Raw genomic sequence first — 20,780 nt, 5'->3', positions numbered from 1 at the left:
CCCTAGGACCTAAGGGTCCTCTAGGTACTCCTCTCTGTTCCCCATAGATCTGGCTGGAGCTCGGCGGCAGCCGGAATGTTCTAGCTCCCTGCAGGCTCTGCCCAGCCCCCAGGTGTTCAGAGCAATCTGACTGGTGCATCTGCTCAGAACCTCTCTAATAGACAGGTGTTGGAGAAGAAGAGCAGTAATTGAGTTAATGTAGCAGAGTTAAAAAAGGAAAGCGTTTTTTTTTTTTTATCAGTTGATGCTATACAATCAAAACTTCCCACAGAGGTGGAGTAGGACAGAAAGATACAGAGAATGTACCACCTCATACCCTGACCAATTAAAATATATTTATTACACATCAGATTTTTAATATGCTCATATGGGTTCATTATAGAAAAACTTCAAAAGATGGCATTTTGGAAAACAACTGTTCTATTTTGGAAACTGCTGTCCTCTGACCATGTCTTCTGGAAACACAAAACCACAAAGAGAAAGGGGAAGGCAGTCCAGGACATCACCACAACTGGGGCCCCTATTAACTCATTCATTAACAAACCACTTGATTTTGATTTTTAATTACTCACATAATCTATGCTTTTACATTGTCATAATGGATGTTCACTTTGGTGATTTATAACATGTAACACTTTCTGTTCTGTTCAAAAGCACAACTGTAAGCATTTTCCAACTTCTTTGTTCTTTGATAAAAAAGGAAATTGATCTTTATCTGGTTACCATTCTGCCTTTCAAACCCTGCAAATTCTGCTTCCAAGGAGGGCTGGTGTGATGTTTCCATGACTTCGTTCATTTTCAACCTTATTCTGGGAAGTTTCCAGAATGCCTCGGTCCATGGCCCTATGTCGCTTGTCTCAACATCACCAAAGACTGTTGGTCACAAACTTCAGAAGTTTACAAAGCAAAAGAAGCAGAAGTTTGGACAAATACAGTCTTCCTCAAACTTTAAAACTTTCGAAAGCAGTATCCATTTGTTTCTACTCAGGTTCAGCAAGACTTCTTTCTGCTGGCTTCAGTCCTAACTTACCAGGAATATGCTCTGGCATTTCCACATAAACCACAGTCCAGTGGGTGGGTGGGGAGTCTCTGGGTCGGCAGAGCTCCCGGCTGGAAGACCCTGCCTCTTTCCTTCCTGACCCACACTAACCCTGGCAAGGCCAGTCTCACCTGCGGTGAACCATCACCTGCCTGGGAAATCTGGCCCCAGAGCTTGTATCTACATCACGAGAAAGGGCAGAACCACCCTTTCACCATACGTGCCTGGACAGGTCTCTACACCTGTAGACAGCAGGATGGTGGATGTCCTGGTGGACTGTCTCCCACAGCCTGGCAGTCTGTGGGTCCCCAAGCCACAACATTGGGGGCCCTGGATACAATCTGAGGAGGAAAGTGGACATTGGTGTGGTTGGGAAAGCTGTCTCGTCCTGAACCCTTTTGCTGGGATGAGTTCTCTGAGAAAGGGACATGGGTGCCACTCTGAAGGTGAGGGCACAAGCCGGTGGGTGACCTATCTTACAGAGAAGTGCAAAAGCCCTGAGGCGGGAACTCAGGGACCCACCCCTGAGCTCCATCCACAACCATGAATCTAGCACCTGTAGGGTGGCTGCCACATGGTAGCTTCTGACCAGCTCGTGTGTGCAGGGGGTCTTTCTAGAAGGACCACAGTTTCCCAGGGAAGAGTCCAGGTTCCCCACTGCACTCACCCACTCCACGCTACCCAGCATAGAGCCGGTACTGCGGGAGAAGGGTCACTCACTTATTTGGTCTGTCATTCAACCTCTCAAATAAATGTACTGTGCCTCTGCTAAGCTATAGTTTACTGCAAGGTACTCTTGCAGGCCTGGGATTCTATAGCAGTTAAAAAGGTGGACAATATTACCACCCTCACATTCTACTTGGGGGAGGATAAACAACACATAAGGAAACGAACTGAACTGAACAAGATAATTTCACAAGGTGCTAAGTCTATGAAGAAAATAATGCAGAGGCACAAGGGATATTTCAGGCAGAGTAGTTAGGAACGGTCCCTCTGAAGAGATCATGTGAAGCTAAGCCCCCAGTGACACCTGGAGGAAGACCAGTCCAGGGGGAGGGGGCAGTATGTGCAGAGGTCCTGCGGCAGAAGCAAGGCCTCTTGCACAGGAGGAACAGGAAGACTGCAGTGGGGTCACAGGGAGGTGATGAAGGTCAAGATGGTCGGATCCCATGGACCCCAGGGGGTGACAGAGCCTGCTGCAGAGGCCATGCATGTTAGGAGTCCTCTCTTGCCTTGGGGTGACCCCACGAGAGAACAGCTCCAGGACAGGGAGGGACAGTGGTGACGCCAACTGTACCCAGGCTGCATAGAAAGATGGCAGCCCGTAGCCACTGCCCATGACCACCTGTCCTCAGGACGCTGGGTGGCAGGGAGACCTGTGCGCATGGGTGAGGGTCCAGGTGAGGGCTCCCTGTCTTCCACAGCATGCTGAACACGAGGCCTGTATGCACTAAATATCGTGCACAACCCTGAGCTTTATTGATTCCTTGGGAAACAGACCACAATTATTTTTGAAAATAGATGGCATATTTGTCTATCCTCTGAAGCAGCTCATACTCCAATAGATAATGTGTCGGGAGAAAAATCAAAGAAAATGGAGGTGTCCATATCTCAGATAGATTTCTTTTTTTTTGTATTGGCAATGTGCAAACAACTAGCAGAAAAGCTAACAAGAACCATGACCGAGGCTCGAGGCAGAGAGACCAAGAGAAGCCCTCACTGTGAGGGGCTCAGGCACTGCCAACACACGGGAGATGACAGCAGCCCAGAGGCTCGGTTAAGAGCATCTCAGTCTGTCTTTCGAGGAGATGCAGTGGAGAGCTACCCATTCCCCTCGCCATCTGTCCAAGTCCCAGGTGTGGGCACGGAACCCCAATGGGGCCGGAAGCCAGCCTGCCTTCAAAGACCTCCTACGTGACCTGTATATTTACAGTCTGAGCTGGGTTCACGTCATCTGCACCTGAAAGACCCCTGGTCCGTACGAGGATGTAGGAGGTGAGGCTTCAGTGCAGCAGAAGGACACCATAAGCAAAACGTTTCGGGGCCTCGGACAAAGCACCATCACCCCAAACCTGGACCATGGGAGACCCACGTCCACATTCAGGAGGGTGAGTGTGGGGCAGGGAACTAGGTCGTGAGGGTCACTTCAGACCCAGACAGTAGTGCACAGACCGGCCCACAGAGGCTAGACCTGGGACAGGAGCGTGGCAGCCTGGGCCTCCTCCTCCGAGCTGTGCACCCAGATTTCTCACCTGTGTGTATCCTCAGGTGGACCTTTAGGTGATGGGATGTCCGGAAGGTTTTCCCGCAGTACGGGCAGTCCTTCATGGCCGATCCTAGGCTCCTGTCACGAAGCAGTGCGGGCTGCTGGACGCCGGCCGATCTCCCAGCCTCCTCGCCAATGTCTGCAGCGGAGGAGAAACGTTCTCACATCACTTCAGCACATGTCAGAAGTTGTTCGCACCAAAACTGCTAACACCACACAAAGTTAAACATGTCAATACTACACCTGTCTATTTCATTCTTTAAATCTGACAGAATGCTGACAATTCATGTATTTTCTTGTTATTCTCTTAAATTATTTCATCTTTCCTATCATCATTTTAAGCAGCATATGGTACCTTTATATTGAACTGAATTAAACAAGAAAAGAAACAGCTGTGTCAGCAGCTGGTTTGATTTCTTCTTTTGCTTAGCTCCTATTAAGTATTTTTTTTTTTGCAAAAGTTTAAAAATGTTGGTGTTTGTTGAATCTGATTAATTTGTAATATGGACTAGCTGGAGAGTTTGCTATAGGATCGAAATCACATTTGCATTATATCAAGCAACAAATGGAAAAAAAAATGCGTCTCGGCTGAGTCCCTAAGACACGCAGACATACAGCTATTTTGGGACAGGAAAGAAAATTATCCCAAACTGATCATTTCTTCCTTGTAGAGTCTTGCCTCCATCGCTGGCTGGTGTAATCTCATGAAAGAGAGAAGAAAAAGTATGGAAATGTGGTTCCACAATTAGCCCATGATAAACATATAGTGACATATTCAAAGTCATGTGCAGAAACTCAGCTGCAAAACTCCCATAAACTTAGAGCACCACAGTTAAATCTTTGTGCAGTGACTTGAGAACTTCCTCTGTAAAGTATCAATACAAATTTTCCTTCCTGCTGTTATTTGTTATGTAACCCAAACCATTAGAAAATGGAATAAAATTTACATACGGCTGCCTTCTGCACAGAAATGATGGGACATAATAGTAAATAAAACTGTGAAAATATCTAGTGGTTGCGAGGATATGTTACTGCAACACCCAAGGCCTGACATCACACTGCCAAGGAGGCGACATCAGGGGGTGGGGCAGGAGCCGGGAATCTTGCCTCGAGAAGGGGAGGCACGCAAGCCTTCTCCCCTGGCCTCCCTGCAGGACTGGAGGCTGCTGCCTGGCGCAGAACCCAAGCCCCCGAGGCTGGCAGGGTCCTGGCCGCAGCTTCTGGCCCACCCTCCAGGCCTCGCGGCAGATTCACTATGAGAACAAGGGGACTTTCTGGGATAAAAAGCAGACCTGTGAGTTCCGCAGAGAGCAAAATAAACAAGATTTGTACCTTCCAAGCAATGGAAAATGCAAATTGCTTTTATTCTTCAACATCCGTTCCTGGTGTTCTCTGCTCACAGCCAAAAGGGACAGACTTATAGGCCATGAACAAGGTGAAGGCAATCGCACTTAATTCTAATCTGGATGTTTGCTCGGAACAACGGTGGAACGCTTTGGCTTCAAGCATCCTCTGTGCATTCAAACTGTGTGCCACCCTGGAAAGTTTCCTGGAAGGCTCACTTTGACTCCTATTCTCCCCAACTCTTCTAACCACCCTTGGAAAAGAGTTGTTCAAAGGGTCTAATTGCCCAGTTTTTTCCTCAAAATTTTACACGGGTAGGAGGACTCGGTTCATCCACATCTAGAGCCCACCTGACCTACCACTAGCTTTGTGGTTTGTCCACAAGACTGTGGAAAGACTTCCAGAGATGACTACTGATATGGGCAAGCAGGCACAAAGGAGGCTTTCAATATCAAGGCAGACAAACGCCCCACATGCAGTCATAGTGGCCAGTCCCACGTCCACAGGTCACATCCATGAGGACTGCTGCCACCTCTGTGTTAAAGAACCAGTTGGCCAACAGTTCAGGAGGAAAATGGCCAGACACCAGATGCCCATTCCAAGTCAACGACATCCTAGGTATAAACAACTGAGAGGCCAACTCTTACTCATCTCGCCATACCACACAGCCATCCCAATACCAAACCTGTTGCAGTTGCTCTCCCAGTGTAACTCAGCTTATCTTTTGTGTGATCATGAGGTCAGCCTGAAATAACAATGAGCCTAATTAAAATTCTGCCCAAGTGCTCCCTACAATGGGGTTAAGATATCCTATTTAAGTTAGGATGTCACGAGCCGTCATTTGAATGATGAACAGAACCAAGTGCTGACTTCAGCACAGGAGGAGGCAGGTGTGGGCTTTTGACGCCACATCCTTGCCCATCCCCGTGTCCCACTATCAGCAGTTGAGAACCTCCCCTAGACCCTCCTCCATTGGAGCCTCTGGGGAGCAGTCCAACAAAGGAGAATAGAGAGTAGGGGGAATGCATTTCCACTGCAGCTTTTGGTGAGCCCTGGCCCAGGGCATGCTATAGATAAATAGACAGATAAGGCTGCCCCATGCGATCCCACAGGCTTTACAGAAGGTGAGGATGAGCTGCGCCCCACTATATGTCACTCTAAGTGATGGCCTGTATCTGTTTTCCTTTTATCTTTCTATCTTGGATATGTGTGGCCCAATAAAAAGAATAAATTTGTAAGATAAACAGCTTTCTTTGCAGATTTAAGAGTCTAATTTTCACTTTACACAGAATTTTTTTTTTTCCCCCTTGGAGGGCCAGAAGGCCTATGGCGTTTACTCTTAGACTAATCCAAGTAGAAAAACAAACTTGAGTGAGGATGAAGGGGAATTGCGGGTGGTCCCAGGAAGTGTCCGCAGAGGCTGGAAGCCAAGTACCGTCAGTGATGGTGGAGGAAGGCCCACCCGGCCGCACTCTCCCAGGGCCTGCATGTGAGTCCCTGCCTATACATGGATGGGTACCCTTAAACAAGGTGTGCTAGACTAGGCCCTGCCCCGCTGAGAATCCAAGAGGCTGGCTCAGAGGGGAAGATGAAGCTGTTAACTCTGATTCCTTCTCTCCCCAGGGTGTAGAAGCACTAGCAGCTGTCTTTCCGCAAGACTCTCCAGACGGAGTCCCAAGGCTCTGCCTGTGGCCCCACAGAGCCAGCCAAGGACACATCCATGGTCCTGGTTATGGACAGACCAGTCCTTCCCCCGCCCCTTTAGGAAAAAGATGATAGAAGGGAAGAAGCATCATAAAAAAAGACATGTGTGGCCCTTTGTCAGGCCACATATGGATTGCTTTTGTTTTTGCTTTATTTATATTCCGTTTTCTAAAATCTGCAGTATCTCTTCTCTCTGATCAGACCCTTGCTCTAAGTGTGTTGAGTAGAATGAAGCTGGGCATGTGAGAAGAGGTGGGCCTCAGACTTGCTGTCTGCTCCTCCTGCTCCTCTGTGACAGCACTGCAGCCAGCTCCTCAAGGCTGGGGTGTCCCCAAGAGTGGGGACATCGGCTGCAGGCAACACAACCTCAGCCTGAGTGTGTTCTGGGCCTCACAGGATGGGGAAATAGCTGAGGAGGAGCTCCTGGGGCCTCTGTTTCTTTTCCTGACCCCACTGAGTAATATGCCATCTATTCTTCAGGAGTGGATATCTTATATAATGCCTCCTGCCAGGCTCTTCTGTCCATGGAATTCTCCAGGCAAGAGTACTGGGGTGGGTTGCCATGCCCTCCTCCAGCGGATCTTCCCAATCCAGGGATCAAACCCGAATTTCCTGCATTGCAGACAGATTCCTTACCCCTGAGCCCCTGGGGAAACATGTGGGGTTTATATATGTACATGTGGGCTTTCCAGGTGGCACTGGTGGTAAAGAACCACCACAGACACACACATTGGAGAAGGAAATGGCAACGAACTCCAGTATTCTTGCCTGGGAAATCCATAGACAGAGGCGCTACAGTCCACAGCGTCCCAAAATAATCAGACATGACTTAGCGACTAAACAACAAAATACACATACAGACAATGTTATACTACTCAGTCATAACAGAATGAAACTTTGCCATTTGCAACAACATGGATGGACATGGAGGGTATTCTGTTAAGTGAAACAAGTCAGACAGAGAAAGACAAATACCGTATGATATCTCTTACATGTGGAATCAAAAATATACAACAAACAACTGAAGAATACAAAAAAGAAACAGACTCACAGATATAGAGAACAAAGGAGTGGTTTCAGGTGGGGAGAGGGAATGGGGAGGGGCAGCATAGGAGCAGGGGATTAAGAGGTACAAACTATTGTGTCTAAAACATGCTGCAAGGATATATTGCACAATACTGGAAATATAGTCAATATCTTATCATAGCTATAAATGGAGCACAACCTTCAAAAACTGTGAATCACTACACTGTATGCTTTATATATATATATATTTATAATATTACATATCAATTATACTTCAATTTAAAAAGATGTGTTTTGGGGGAGACATCAAACAACTGACCCTCATAATTTTGTCATCTCAAGGTCAGAAAACTTGCCTTCTATGTTTCCATTTGCTTCTCCTAACCTTCTGCGTATATAGAAAGGTTGCCCTAGGTCAAGGTGATTGAGGTGCATTACCTTCCCTAGAATTCACAGAGGGAGGGACCACAGCTGTGGGCTAAAGAAGGGGCTGGGAGATTAAAAATGGTTGTGGATTATGTTAGAATCCTCATCATCAACTAAACCACAAACTGGCAGTCCTGGAGAGACAAAGAATCAGATGCTTAGAAAGAAAAACAACTTTCCAAAAGTTAAAACCTAGAGGCACATAAAATACCATCAGTAGCTACCTGAATCCATCTCTGAGACTGGTTATCTTGTATACAAATATTCGAATTTCTGGGTGCCTCATTATACACTTAACCTTACTGTTATATTTGTTTGGAATTTTAAAACTTGGTTTATGAAATAATTTTGCATTTTAAGGGTAGATTCCCTCCCCCCACGGTTATCTTTAAATACTTGACTTCCTTGATATATATCTAAAATACCCTTGTTTGCAGAGAAGGAGTCAGGAGTCAGAATCTCTTCCTTGGTCCCCAGTGCCTGGCTGTCCTTAGGCAAAACCTTTCACCCCCAGCTGGATTTACTGGCCCTTCCCCTCTGGCTCGTAATCCTGTGATATTGTGAGCCCCAAGTCCACTGCAGGCTGTCTTCACCCACGTTGTGGCCTTTCCTTCACCCACCCTAGCATACATGCCCAGTCATTTCAGTCGTGTCTGACTCTTTGTGACCCCACGGACTGTACCCCCTGTCCACACCCTCCTCCAGGGGATCCTCCTGACCCAGGGATCAAACCTGTGTCTCCTGAATTGCAGGCAGGTTCTTTACTGCTGAGTCAGTGGGGAAGTCCGAGCCCACCCTAATCAGAAACGGGGATGGATTTTAGAGATGGGAGGAAATGACCATGAAAGGGATAGTACATGCTTCAATATAATCCACGAGCCCCGACTTTTCCCAACTGCCTTTGCCCTAAGTTGGCACCACTGACTAGTCCAGGCAAAGGCTGGAGGCATTGAAAAGAGAGACAGGAACCATGGCTGCCTCCCTCTCCTCCCGGGACACCCTGTCCTTGCAACACAAGTGTTGAGGGGGCAGAATCGCAAAACAGAGGATGCCTGGATCGCTGAGTCACCAGATCAACCCAAGACAGACTGTGCATGAATGAGAACAAATCTTGGCTCTGTTAAGTCCTGGAGACTTGGAGACTTGTCACAGTGGGAGGAATCAGGAACCAAGAAGTATGAACCTTCTGCTGGTGAAGCCTTTTGGGTTTATACCCAGTTCTCCAGGTAGTCCTATTAATTCACATTATGTGACAGAGAACAAGGTCCAGAGAGACCAAAAGAGGCAGGGTGGGACCAAAAAGAAACAGCAAAGAGATGTTTCTCTTTAAACTGTGCATGTACCCTTACTGCTCACCTCATCCTGCCAGGCAGCCTTACCCTTCACATGCCCAAAAGTACATTCTGGAAAGATTTTCAGTTAAAAAAAAAATTGTAATGATGATGATGATGAAGATAGGCCCATGAGAGGAATGGAGAGTTGTCCCAGGAACCTCAGTGGGATGAGGGAGCTGTCCATACACCTGAGTGCTTACTATTTTACGACATAAAAGGCCATGGTATTTTAATTTCTATGAAACTCTTAGCATAACAGTAAATACATTTTCCCAGATGAGTCGTGCAGTTCATTCTGAAAGTCTGCCTTGTGCAAAGAGCATCTCAAAAGCACAGCTCTCACTTCATTAATGAAGGAAAAAGCAATTTGTGGAGTCTAAAGGGTGAGCAGGACACCGAAAAATCACATCTTTCTTAATTTCTTTGCCCACATATGTCAGTGTTTTAAAATGGTTTCAGGGTAGAAGAAAGAACACTTTGGAGAAAAAGTCCAGAGGAACGTATAGTTCCTCTTAAAAGTTTAACACTTTCCCTTATTTTGAAAACTTTAAAATAAACAGACTCAAAACAATTACTGCGGTAGGGGTCTCTGATGAAGGGTTCCTTTTATTTTTAAAAATGACTATAAATTAATGGTATGCATAAAAATTATAACATTACCATAAACAATTGTACTTAACTCTTGGAAGACATAAGTCATGCCTTAGGTCAGTATTTATTTGGTGTCTCTGTCGTTTCATCAAAGTTCTCTAGTTTATGATGGCCATATATAGTCATGTTAAACAGTTAAGCATTAATATGGATTGGCAAAAGTATTTGTTTAAATAGAGAGCTATTTTAGAAAAGGATGACCACTTGTGAGAAGGCAACAGCCAGCTTCCCTGTGGGTCCTGAGGACCCGGGACCGGCTGGGCTCCCTGAAAAGGCCCAGCTCATGACAGATCACTGGTCACAGAGGTGAAAGTCCTCCATCATCGCCTTCCTCACCTCTGACCCAGACTCCAAACTGTGCAGAGCATCATTTGCTTTTAGCAAGATAGAATTTCTGGAATTGGGGAAATAGGTCACTAAAAGGCTAAAATTTGGAGGAAAAAAAAATATAAGATACTAGGATCTCAAACAGCTTCTCTAAAGCAACATTTTGATGAGTTAAGTGAAAATGAATCAGAAACATATGGATTAAATTTCCCTTAAAATACACAAGGGCTTCAAAATCAAGCACTGTGGGCCAAATGTGTTTCTGGTTTTACCAAGCCCAGAGCCCTTTCCTAATTGTCAGGGGAGTGTGCGGAACCTCCCTGCTGGTGACTGGGCCACCCATGGGGTCTCTTCCCTTTGGCATTGTGTGACGCTGCCATTGAGAACACGCTCTGTAATCCTTGGGTTGCCAGTTCTCCCAAGGTGCTCAGGGCTGGCTGTGGGCGTGCGCTTTTAGTCCCCAGGCTGGGAGCTGTGACCAGGGAGGCACCAGGCAGGATGTGGGACTCAGAGAAGCAACCCTTGACAAGACAGACCGCGTGATGGATTTCTCCGGGCTCTGCACACCTCTCTCCTCCCTCTGGCCTGCAGGGCAGGGACACATCCCAGAAGCTGGTCTGGTGAGCCAGAGCGGAGCAGGGTCAACTACGGGCTGGTCTGGGAGAGGAGAAGCAGGTAGGATGAGACTGGGGAGGGATGGCCCAGGGAGATGCCATCCCTTGGGAAAAGCCTGGTATGGGCAGGGGAGGGACAGGCCATTGGCTCTGTCACTCTTTAGAACTCTATGGCTGATTCATATCAATGTATGACAAAACCCACTGAAAAATAAAAATAAATAAATAAATAAAATAAAATAAAATAAAATAGAATAACCCCCGACTCCTCATGGTCTCCCACCCCCACCTAAGTGGCCCCCGCTGCTCTTCTGACCTCATCCCAACTCTACTCCTGCCTTCCATCTACCTGTTTTCCTCAAGGCCTCCTGGCTGGTAACCCAATTTTGTTCCTGTTGCCCCAGTTCAGTTCAGTTCAGTCGCTCAGTCATGTCTGACTCTGCGGCCCCATGGACTACAGCACGCCAGGCCTCCCTGTCCATCACCAACTCCCGGAGCTTGCTCAAACTCGTATCTATCAAGTCGTTGATGCCATCTCATCCTCTGTCGTCCCCTTCTCCTCCTGCCTTCGATCATTCCCAGCATCAGGACTGTTTCCAATGAGTCAGTTCTTTGTATCAGGTGGCCAAAGTATTGGAGCTTCAGCTTCAGCATCAGTTCTTCCAATGAATATTCAGGACTGATTTCCTTTAGGATTGACTAGTTGTTGCGGCCCCATCCACCTAGAATTCTCTCCTCCCAGAATTCACACAGAGACTCACACTCAGACTTTAGTCCACTGCCTCTCCTGGGAGTGCTGTTTCTGACCACACTGTCCGGAGCAATTCTCCCTGACTCCACATTCCCGGGGTGCTTGCTCTCTGGTTTGTCCTTCGAGGAACTATCACCTATTGCAGATGCTAACTGACCTACATATTCGTCTGCTTACCACCTGTCTGCCCTTAGACACCAGCTCCACGCAAACAAGGACCACGTACTACTGTTTGGTGTTACACCCCCAGCACATGGTAGGCGCTCCGCTCATTAGCAGGTGCTCAATAATACTTTAAAAAATTGTACCTACTCTTTTAAACACGCCCTTTTAAAATAAATAGAAGAATCAGAAGAGGCAAGCAAACTGGAATTCAGAGGGCAAGATGAACTCCTGACTACAAGAGGAAAGTTGCTTTGAGTAGTCCTGGAAGAACTGTATGATCAAAATATCAGAAAAGCCCCCAAAGTGCTCAGCAAAGACCATCTGGGGCTGGAGTGTGAAAACAGCAGGTGGGCAGGATGTCAGGGGCACCGGAGGAGGCTTCCTGAGGGAGGAGACCTCAGGCTGTCTCCTGGGTCTCTCTCTCGCCAGGCGGGAGGAACCACATACATACAATTTAATCAGCAAAATCACAGGACAGTTTGAGAGAAGATGGTGGTGTGGCGTTGAGGCACCTTCCACGATTTCATTTGCCTACTTTCTGACTAAAAAGGAAGATGTCATTGCACTGGAAGAAACAGCATAAAGAAACAGTAATCAATAGAAAAACACAATAAAACAGATACCTAAAAAGTAATCCATGCTCCCAATCACTACTGTAATTGTTGCAAAATATTTGTTATGCTTTCCCTTCTTCATAATTTAAATTACATGTTCCTTTCTTAAAAAAACACACAAAAAAACTATAGACTACAGAAGCCTCTACTTTCAGTAAAGCATAAATTCCCAAAAGATTTCTACGTAATTTATTTTCTTTAAAAAAAACTATAGCTTTTAAGGTCCTCTTAAGGTAATTTACAGCCCCCTCCTTTATGGTCGGGGTGGGGGCTGGGGGAAGGTTGGAGGAGATCTCTTTGACTACCGGGTAGGCTTCAGGAATTCTTACTTAAGTGACACTGCAAACAAGCTGGACCGATCTTTTTCAAAATGCGCTTGGTCAGTCGCCATAACCTGTGAGCTGAGTTTTCTCAAGGGACGGACACATACTGAAAGGAGAAGGAATGATCTGGAGATAACGCCTCCCCTGGAGACAGGTTTTGCCATATTCTTTTTTAAACAAAGAAGACATCTTAAGCACCTTGCAATATCTTTCATTTAATCGTTGGCAGAAGGCAAGTCCCTGATGAACACTGGCCTGTGTCTTTCTCTTTAACCAGCTGAGTGATCCAAGCTTTTAATATAGCCGTTCCAATTATTGTAAAAGTCATCTAGTACCTTATAACCACAAATATTGACAGTTTATTGCACAACACATTCCTGACATTTGAAGGTCACACCATACATAATACATACTCTTTTATAAAAGTGTCTGGAACAAAAAGATACATGATAAGCAATTACCTCTCCCGGCTTGTGTGTATGTACAGTTCGGGGCCAATGAGGTTGCATGAGAGGCACAGGCACCATTTTAAATAATCTATTAAGGCAGCATGGAGGCATTCATGATGGATAATTATGAAATGGCTTGTGGACACGCTGCAGTCAGATTGGTTGGCCGGGCCATGGGGTCTGGGCAGCTCTCCTCTTCTGAGTTCGGGTCACAACGCCACATCGCCACAGAGAGCCCTGCCTCACATCACGATCGGATTTTCCCCCAAAGGCACGAAGCATAACAGAGTCACTACAATATGTTCTTGTTTTTCAGATTGGTCTGTATGTGGCCGAAAGGAATTTAAAAAATCCACCAGGCCTGGTTCAGATGCACCCCACCCTCAGGCTGTTGGGGCACTGATTGCAGCTCTCTCGTCACACACACGGCCAGACCCACCCTCCCAGGGCTGCCGTGTCCAGGGACCCGCAGCACAGGGGTACGTGGCTGGCAGGCCCAGGTGCAAACCAGGGTGGGAAGGGTGAGCCAAGAAACTCTACTGATGCTGAGGCCACGCAACATCTCCCGAGAACATTCTGCAAAAGAAGGCACTGCCTACTGCTGCCCCCCCCCGACCCCCCCATGCTGTTCCCACTTGTCCTTAAGACCGACAGAAAGGTTCCAATCACAGATTAAGTGGAAAAGGTTTTCAATCAGATGCTTCAGGTCAAAACCAAGTTCCACCAACTCTTAGAGAATATAATCCTGGGTAAATGACATAACATCTCCGAGGTTCATTCAGTTTCCTTATCTGCAAAACAGGGATAGTCGTAACAATTCATTTAGCAAGGGCCTGGTGCAGGATACGGTCCAGTTAATAACAGCTTTTAACATGAATATTGCCAAAGGGATCCCTTGCATGCAAGGGTGGCTTGTGGGGAGGGCAGAGACCTGTGGCTTTAGCGCTCTCCCCAAGTGACAGATTCTACAACCTGCACAAGGTCCAGAATGAGAGGGCATGCTCCCTTTCTGAAAAGTCCAGGTTACAGCAGTTTCTCCCAAGCTCTGAAAACCCAGGCAATTCTCCCAAGTGAAAAACAATTCAGGCTGCAATTGAGCTTTGCATAGATGACAATCTTTAATCACAGATGAAGCAGCAGGTCATTAGAATCTACATCAAACTCCCTCCCAAATGATACTAATGGCTACTGTTTGGGAAAAAAACAAACAAACCTATATATACATATGCATGTATACATGCAAATATATATTATTTTAAAACTGTATTAAAATAAATGATCAACAAGCTCTCAAGATAATCAAAAGTCCTTCCAAGAGTAATTTTATTTTGATTTTCAGGGTGAACACCTTGAAAATTTAAGACACGGGACCAAAATGATTTCTATAAAGATGACATGTTTATTAACATTAAATCCCAGGCAAGAGGGCTTCCTGATAAAGAACACATTTTTGCATCTGAAAAGCATACATATTAGAATGTGTGTGTTTCTTTAAGAAGCTATTCTGTTTTAGAGGGTAGCGGGTAAGACAGGGCACCACGTGATCAGGAGGTTGCTATGGTAAATATGCATTTTTTATTGAAGAGTAAACAGTGGCAGAAAACAAGTGTCAATTGCCAGCTCTGAAGTTACTGCCATTTTTGAGCTGCACTGACTTATCTAGCCCTTTTAATTTGAGAACCTTTATCAGATGAGCACTATCAATGGATCAAGATTTAAAATTTTTTTTGAATAAATGCTGAAACTTTAAACAGTTTGTAGTAATAAATACTTTAGTTGACATACAAAAATTAGCAAAAAAATTCCATCCAGCTCTGCCCATCATGGTACGAACATTTTTCTGGAGCTGTTTTGCCTGGCTGATAGATCTCCAAAGGACAAAATCTTTGGACTTGGCTCAGGCCACAAAGCAGAGGAGCCAAGGAGACAGCCAAGGTTACCACATTGACCACTGTCTTAGTACATGCCAGCAAAACAAAGCTAGAGCCGATGCCTTGGAGAATGGCGCTCCCCATGAGTGGTCCACTGTCTGCGTCCTGGCAAGGATGATGTCCGCCCCCCCCAACCCCCAGGCTCCTGGTTGGGCAGTGGACTTTAGACAATATGACTGTGACACGCTCAGTGAAGTTTTTGCTGTTTTCCTCCTCATGACCCCCAGAAACTGCTTCAAGGTAACTTTGCTTTCTGATAAACATAGGAGTGGCCTTTCTCAACTACAAATGAAGCTCTGCTATAAACCTCAGATAGCTCCTGGTTACACCCATATCCTGAGTGGGCCCGCAACTAGCTTCTCTGGCCAGGTGAAGAATGTGGATTTTGTTCTCCTTCTAGCTTATAACTGGCAGAGAACAAGAGGCGCAGAGTCCTCCTCCTCCACATCTGGCACATAGCAGGCCTCCAACCATCACTCACCCAGCTCACGCATGAATGAATGATGTGCAAATGAATGAACTGACCCCTGGGGACTAGCTTCCTGGGTAGCAGCTTCGAACAGGAAGGTCAAGTCTCCTCATTCTTCCTTTGATCACAGATAAAAGTATCAAGTGTTGGCAAAGTTCTCAAACGGGAAACCTCCAGGTTTCCCTAGCAATCCCATAGACCAGTCCAAACAAATCTTCACAAGGGACAAGCAAATGAGTGTGTCCTCCAAGGTGGCCCAGGGAAGGAGGGGACAAGGACAAGCAGCCTTGCTTGTGGAGGGAGGGGTGGTGGGACAGAGGAAATTGTCCCCATGGTCCCCAGGCATGCACAGAGACTGTTAGCCAGAAGGGGTCACCTCAAAACACCTAGAAGTATTTGACTCCAAGATCTGAGTTTGAGTTTAAACTCTGGAATTCCAAGCAAACCACTAAAGCTTCATGAACTTTTAGCATCCTAATCTGTATAACTGGATACTAATCGGATAATGGTACTTACAAAGGAATCTGAGTGTTTCATGAGATAGTGGGTTTGCAAGGCCTTAACATACATACCTTAAATCCTGCAGAGCTACCACAGCCAAGTGGGAAAGTCACTGGCTTTGAGACTGCCAGTTCTGGGTTTTCCAACCTGGACCGTCTGGGCTACACCTCTGTAGATGCTTCCCCTAGCCTTGCCCAGACTCTAAACACTGTCTGTAAAGTGGCAATAACAGCACTACTTTACAATCCCTTGTGAAAACTAAATGACATAATGTGAGGAAAAGGCATGTGATAGACTCCCAACTGAAAGTTCCCCTGAACTACCCAGGTCCAGATCTACCCTTGACCTACCAACACAGATAACTAGGATAAACCAGAGGTGATGATTCATATGATAGCACCACCATAGGAGCCCTGCTCATGGTCAGCTCCCTCCCCCGGCACATTGCCAAGCTGGGAAGATCATCTCCCGTGTGTAAAGTGACACCAGCTTCCATGGTGGGAAACCCATGAACAAGCCTCCATGCATGCTATGTTCTAATCCCGAAATTACAGTTTAACACCTTCTCCCAAGACACCTCCTAGACAAGACAGACTTACTCAGATCATCCCTTTGAGATGAGTAACTAGGGGGTGAGGAGGAGGACCTGGGGGAAGGTGGTGGACTGGGATGACAGGGAGAGATAGGAGCAGTCTCCATTTGGGGCAGTTCAGGCCTCACCATCCTACACACCTTTCATGAGGTGGCTGGTGTTAAAGGGCGACAGGCTGGCTGCTTCTGAACATCTCCACAGAGCACCCCATCTGCCCAGACATACTGGGCCCCTCATTCCTGTACCCCAGAGGTCTTCCGGCCAGCTCATGCCCAGACCCAATACTGGGAAAGAATTTTAGAGTCACCTTTCAGGCACTGGGACGTGAGTTGGGACTGTGATGTGACGTGAGCTGGGAGCTTTCCTTGACAAGGCTTTAGGGGGCCAAGGAGATGCCACTCACAGTCCTGCCTGGGTCTGTCCAGGGAATTCCCAGAATGTCTAAGAGCCCAAGGCAGCTCTACTGACCTTCCAGAAAGAGAAAGGTGAGAACTTTGTCTTTGATTGACCTCAGAATCTCAATACACGCTCATCCCTCTTCCTGAAACATACACCCCAAACCCTAGCATACCACCTCCCTCTTGCCTGGTTGACGCCACCATTCTTGACAGTTCAGTTCCAATGCCACTTTCTTGGAAGACATTCTGGTACTTACACACTGAGTCAGGTCAACCCCAATTACCCTAGAATGAAACCTTCATGACACACCTCTCAGAGTTTGTACTTACCATACATATATAATGATACCTGCTTAATTTCTCTCTCTCCAACTAGCTTGTCTACACTTTAAAAACTGGAATGCAGTCGGTCTTTCTCAATATTATCTCCCTAAAACTTCCTGTGGCTTCCCAGGTGGTTCAGTGGTAAAGACTCCACCTATCAATGCAGGAGATGCAGGACCTGCATTGGGAAGGATGGAACATGGGTTCCATCCCCGCACTGGGAAGACCCGCTAGAGGAGGAAATGGCAACCCACTCCAGTATTCTTGCCTGGACTTATCCATGGACAGAAGAGCCTGGCGGGCTACAGTCCACAGGGTTGCAAAGAGTTGGACACAAATGAGTGACTGACACGCATGCAAAACCTCCTGGCACAGAGTAGGTGCTCAGTAAATACTGATGAGAATGAATGAATGAATGGTGCTGGGAAGGCTGGGTGGCCCCTCCACACGGTGTAACCAGAGGAGGCCACCGTTCTAAGACTCCCTATACTCTCCTGCCCTAATACCAGAGGCCAGGGCTTGTGCTGTGTAGGGAGAGGCACAGTCCGCTCTCACAGCAGGGAAGGGGAGTTAGGGTGTGGTTCTCAAAGCTCTCAAGAGCCCTGGCCCAGGTGCAGGGGTGAGAGTGGCGGGTGGCAGAATTTAAACAGAACCCTCAGTGTGCATTGGAGAGGTTGAGTGGGTGCCAGTCCAGGACCTGGGCTGGTGGGGAGAGCAGAGTCCAGGTCCCGGGGCAGCTCATCAGGACATTCATTCTGCTCAGTTCTTCCGCTGACTATCTGGACCCAAGGAAAAGTCTGCCCAGACATATGTTCCTGGAGGTGCCCCCACCACATGCACACACTACCCAAGTGAGGAATACGCCACTCTCCCCTCTGTGTGAGGCTTTCTGCACCCTCCTTCCCCTTGGCTGCCACCCCCAGCCCTGCAGCTGCTCTCACTGCTCCCAACCCCCGACGTCGGCCTCCTCCCCAGCTCACCCCTAGCTGGGCACCACCCAATGTTGCCTGCTAGTGCTCAGTTCTCCAGCGATTCTTCCGTCTGTCTGGTTTGCCATGGCATCCCCAGACTGCTAGCAAGGTGCCGGGCACACAGTAGGCACTTCGTGTTTTTAAATAAATACGACACTGAACACTTTGTGACACCACTTTGGATGCAGATTAGACCCTGGCGACAATTTTTAATAAGGAAAATCGCTTTATCCCTTCCCTCTGGAAGCCCTTCCAGGCTAAAATTCAAAGCAGTGCTGCAGTCACAACATATATAGTCCTGTAATGCTAATTTCTATCCCATAACCGAGAGAGACAACTAAATGTTGTAAGGTTATTCAAAACTCCTGCCCCTTATCCTCTGACTTCTCCTTAGGGGGAAATTGCACAAGAATACATTTCCTCATCTGTATGTTAAAGCACGGTTATAATCCACCTATCATGATTGCAATTTTGGGAATCAAAATGGAGATCCAAAACAGCAGTGTGATCTACATTTTAGCCACATACATTATAATAAATTAAGTCAAAGAAAGAGTTCAGCATTAAGTCTGGCTCTAGTCCTTAAATACCCTATTAGAACCTTGAAGCTGCCCTCTGTAAGAGCCCTGGCCTTCTCTGCCTGCTGTCCAAGGGCTGCAACGTTGCCACTGACCCACCGCCTGGAACGGGTCAGTCACAGAGCCAGCTCAGAGTGTTGACTCAGTCCAGTTTTGCAACACAGGTTCAAGGCCACAGAGAGGCTGCCAGCCACCCCTGGCCAAGGGCAAGCAGAAGCCTCTGGAAAGGAGCAGGCAGTGTGGGCAGCATGCTGATGGGAGGTTCCTAGCCTGATGCGTGTGGACACTGCTCTGCACCTTGGGGCTTGGACCAAGGAGGCAGAGGGGACACGAGTGTCCACCGCCTTGATGAGCTAGCCCGTGTTCTTTTCCCCGCCTGGGCCTCTGTTTCCACTTCTGTAACTAGCGGGGGTAGCAACCCAATGGAGAGCTCATTCGTTACTCAGGGTTTTCATGTGCCAAATTTGTTTTTAACATTTACAAATTCGGGGCATTTCACACATGGTCTTGGTTTCAGTCTCTCCTGAAAAACTATTCTCTGTGATCACAATGCTGGGTCCAGGGTCCCCAAGGGGCAGCAGCTCTTGGGGTGGGTACTCGGGGCTTCCTCCCTGCTCCCAGCCCCCTCCCTCATTCTTGCTTCCTGGCAGCCCCCACCCAGCAGGCACAGCTCTGTATTTGCCATCTCGGCCGAGATGGTCCGGGACACCCTTTCCACCTCTAAAGACGGCCTCAGTAACCTCAGTTGAGCAAATAAGGCAGAAGCCTCCAGACTAATTCTCGTAATTATGATGGGTCTATTATTTCAAAGCCAGCGATGATTGTGGGGTCAGGTGCTCAGAGGAAGAGGGAGAGAAACATACTTTAAAGTGATAGCAAATATCCTTTGATACTTTGCTCTGATACCAAATTGCATCCAGAAATGCTGAAATATGTGCTCGCAACCTGAGTCAAATTTCAAAGAGGCCTCGGCAGGAAGGGCAGTGATCAGGGAGAGAGAGGAGGGGCCGGAGAGCCAGGCCACTGAAAGAGCCCACGCAGGACTCTGGGTGAGGGGACGTGGACACACCCCCGCTGCTGTGCTGACCTGGAGATTTCAGCCACACCCCGACCTCCCCGTCTGCGGCACCCAGCCTTCTCCTTCCTGCCTCCTCAGGTGTTCCCACTCACCCCACCGCCCCGGCCTCCCCAGCACAGCCTCGAATCCTCTGAACCTTTTCTGGACGATTCTGCACAATGACACGCTGCTCCGGGCTGCTCTCTCATTTTCCTCACGCGTTTTGATTCCATCCTGCTTACCAAGAGGACCCCATGGGTTTGCCTGTCTCGTAATCACCTACAAAGCCGAGCAAAGGGCTGGCCCACTGAGTCACTCAATAAACACAGGTCGGTTGACCTTTCCATTGTGAAAGACACCGTTATTACCTCCTCCAGGGCTTTCTTCCTGGGGCTTCTTCTAGGAGAAAGGCACATCCAACCAAATGACTGAAAACACCCTGGAGACTCTGGCCTCATTTTCCATTTGGTTTTGGCCCCCAGTCTTTGCTTAGATGTGAGTTAATTCATCCCGCCCACAAGTACGAATGTTGCCCACTCTGTGCTGGGCAGAGAGGGCGGAGACGGGCAGCAGTCCACGAAGCAGCCGGGGCAGCCCGGGGGCTGTGGGTGAGCACGGCAGATGGGAGAGGGGCCCAGCTCTCTCCTTAGTCCTCGTCTGTTTACAAGAAATCAGATGGAACCCACTTTTCCTTGGCACCCTTGCCCCTCTGGGGACAAACCTCTGGCCTGTGTAGGAGTCTCGACTGGGTCCCTTTCTGACTGCTCTTCTTTTACTTTGGGGGACTTCCTCTGGGCTGCAGAAGGGCAGGAAGCACTTTGGTATCTACTCCCACATCATCCACCATGGCTTTGTGGCAACGGAGCTGAGCCCAATGAAAGCCCTCTGTTTAATCAGCAGAGCCCCAGAGGTGGCCCTCTTGCTCC

General features: G+C 47.6%; 1 protein-coding gene across 1 annotated transcript in view; it reads right to left on the bottom strand.

Annotated features, from left to right (window-relative positions):
• Positions 1 to 20,780, bottom strand: part of ZNF536 (zinc finger protein 536) — a 389,554-nt gene that overhangs the window by 161,147 nt on the left and 207,627 nt on the right. Inside the window, exon 4 of the mRNA XM_065920555.1 lies at positions 3,292 to 3,444. Within this exon, the coding sequence (XP_065776627.1) occupies positions 3,292 to 3,444 (153 nt within the window). The remainder of the gene's footprint in view (positions 1 to 3,291; positions 3,445 to 20,780) is intronic.

This window comes from Muntiacus reevesi, chromosome 2 (assembly GCF_963930625.1).
Source record: "Muntiacus reevesi chromosome 2, mMunRee1.1, whole genome shotgun sequence".
Classification (NCBI taxonomy): Eukaryota; Metazoa; Chordata; class Mammalia; order Artiodactyla; family Cervidae; genus Muntiacus; species Muntiacus reevesi.
Note: the sequence above shows the minus strand (reverse complement) of the source record. Positions and strands in the feature narration are given on the sequence as shown.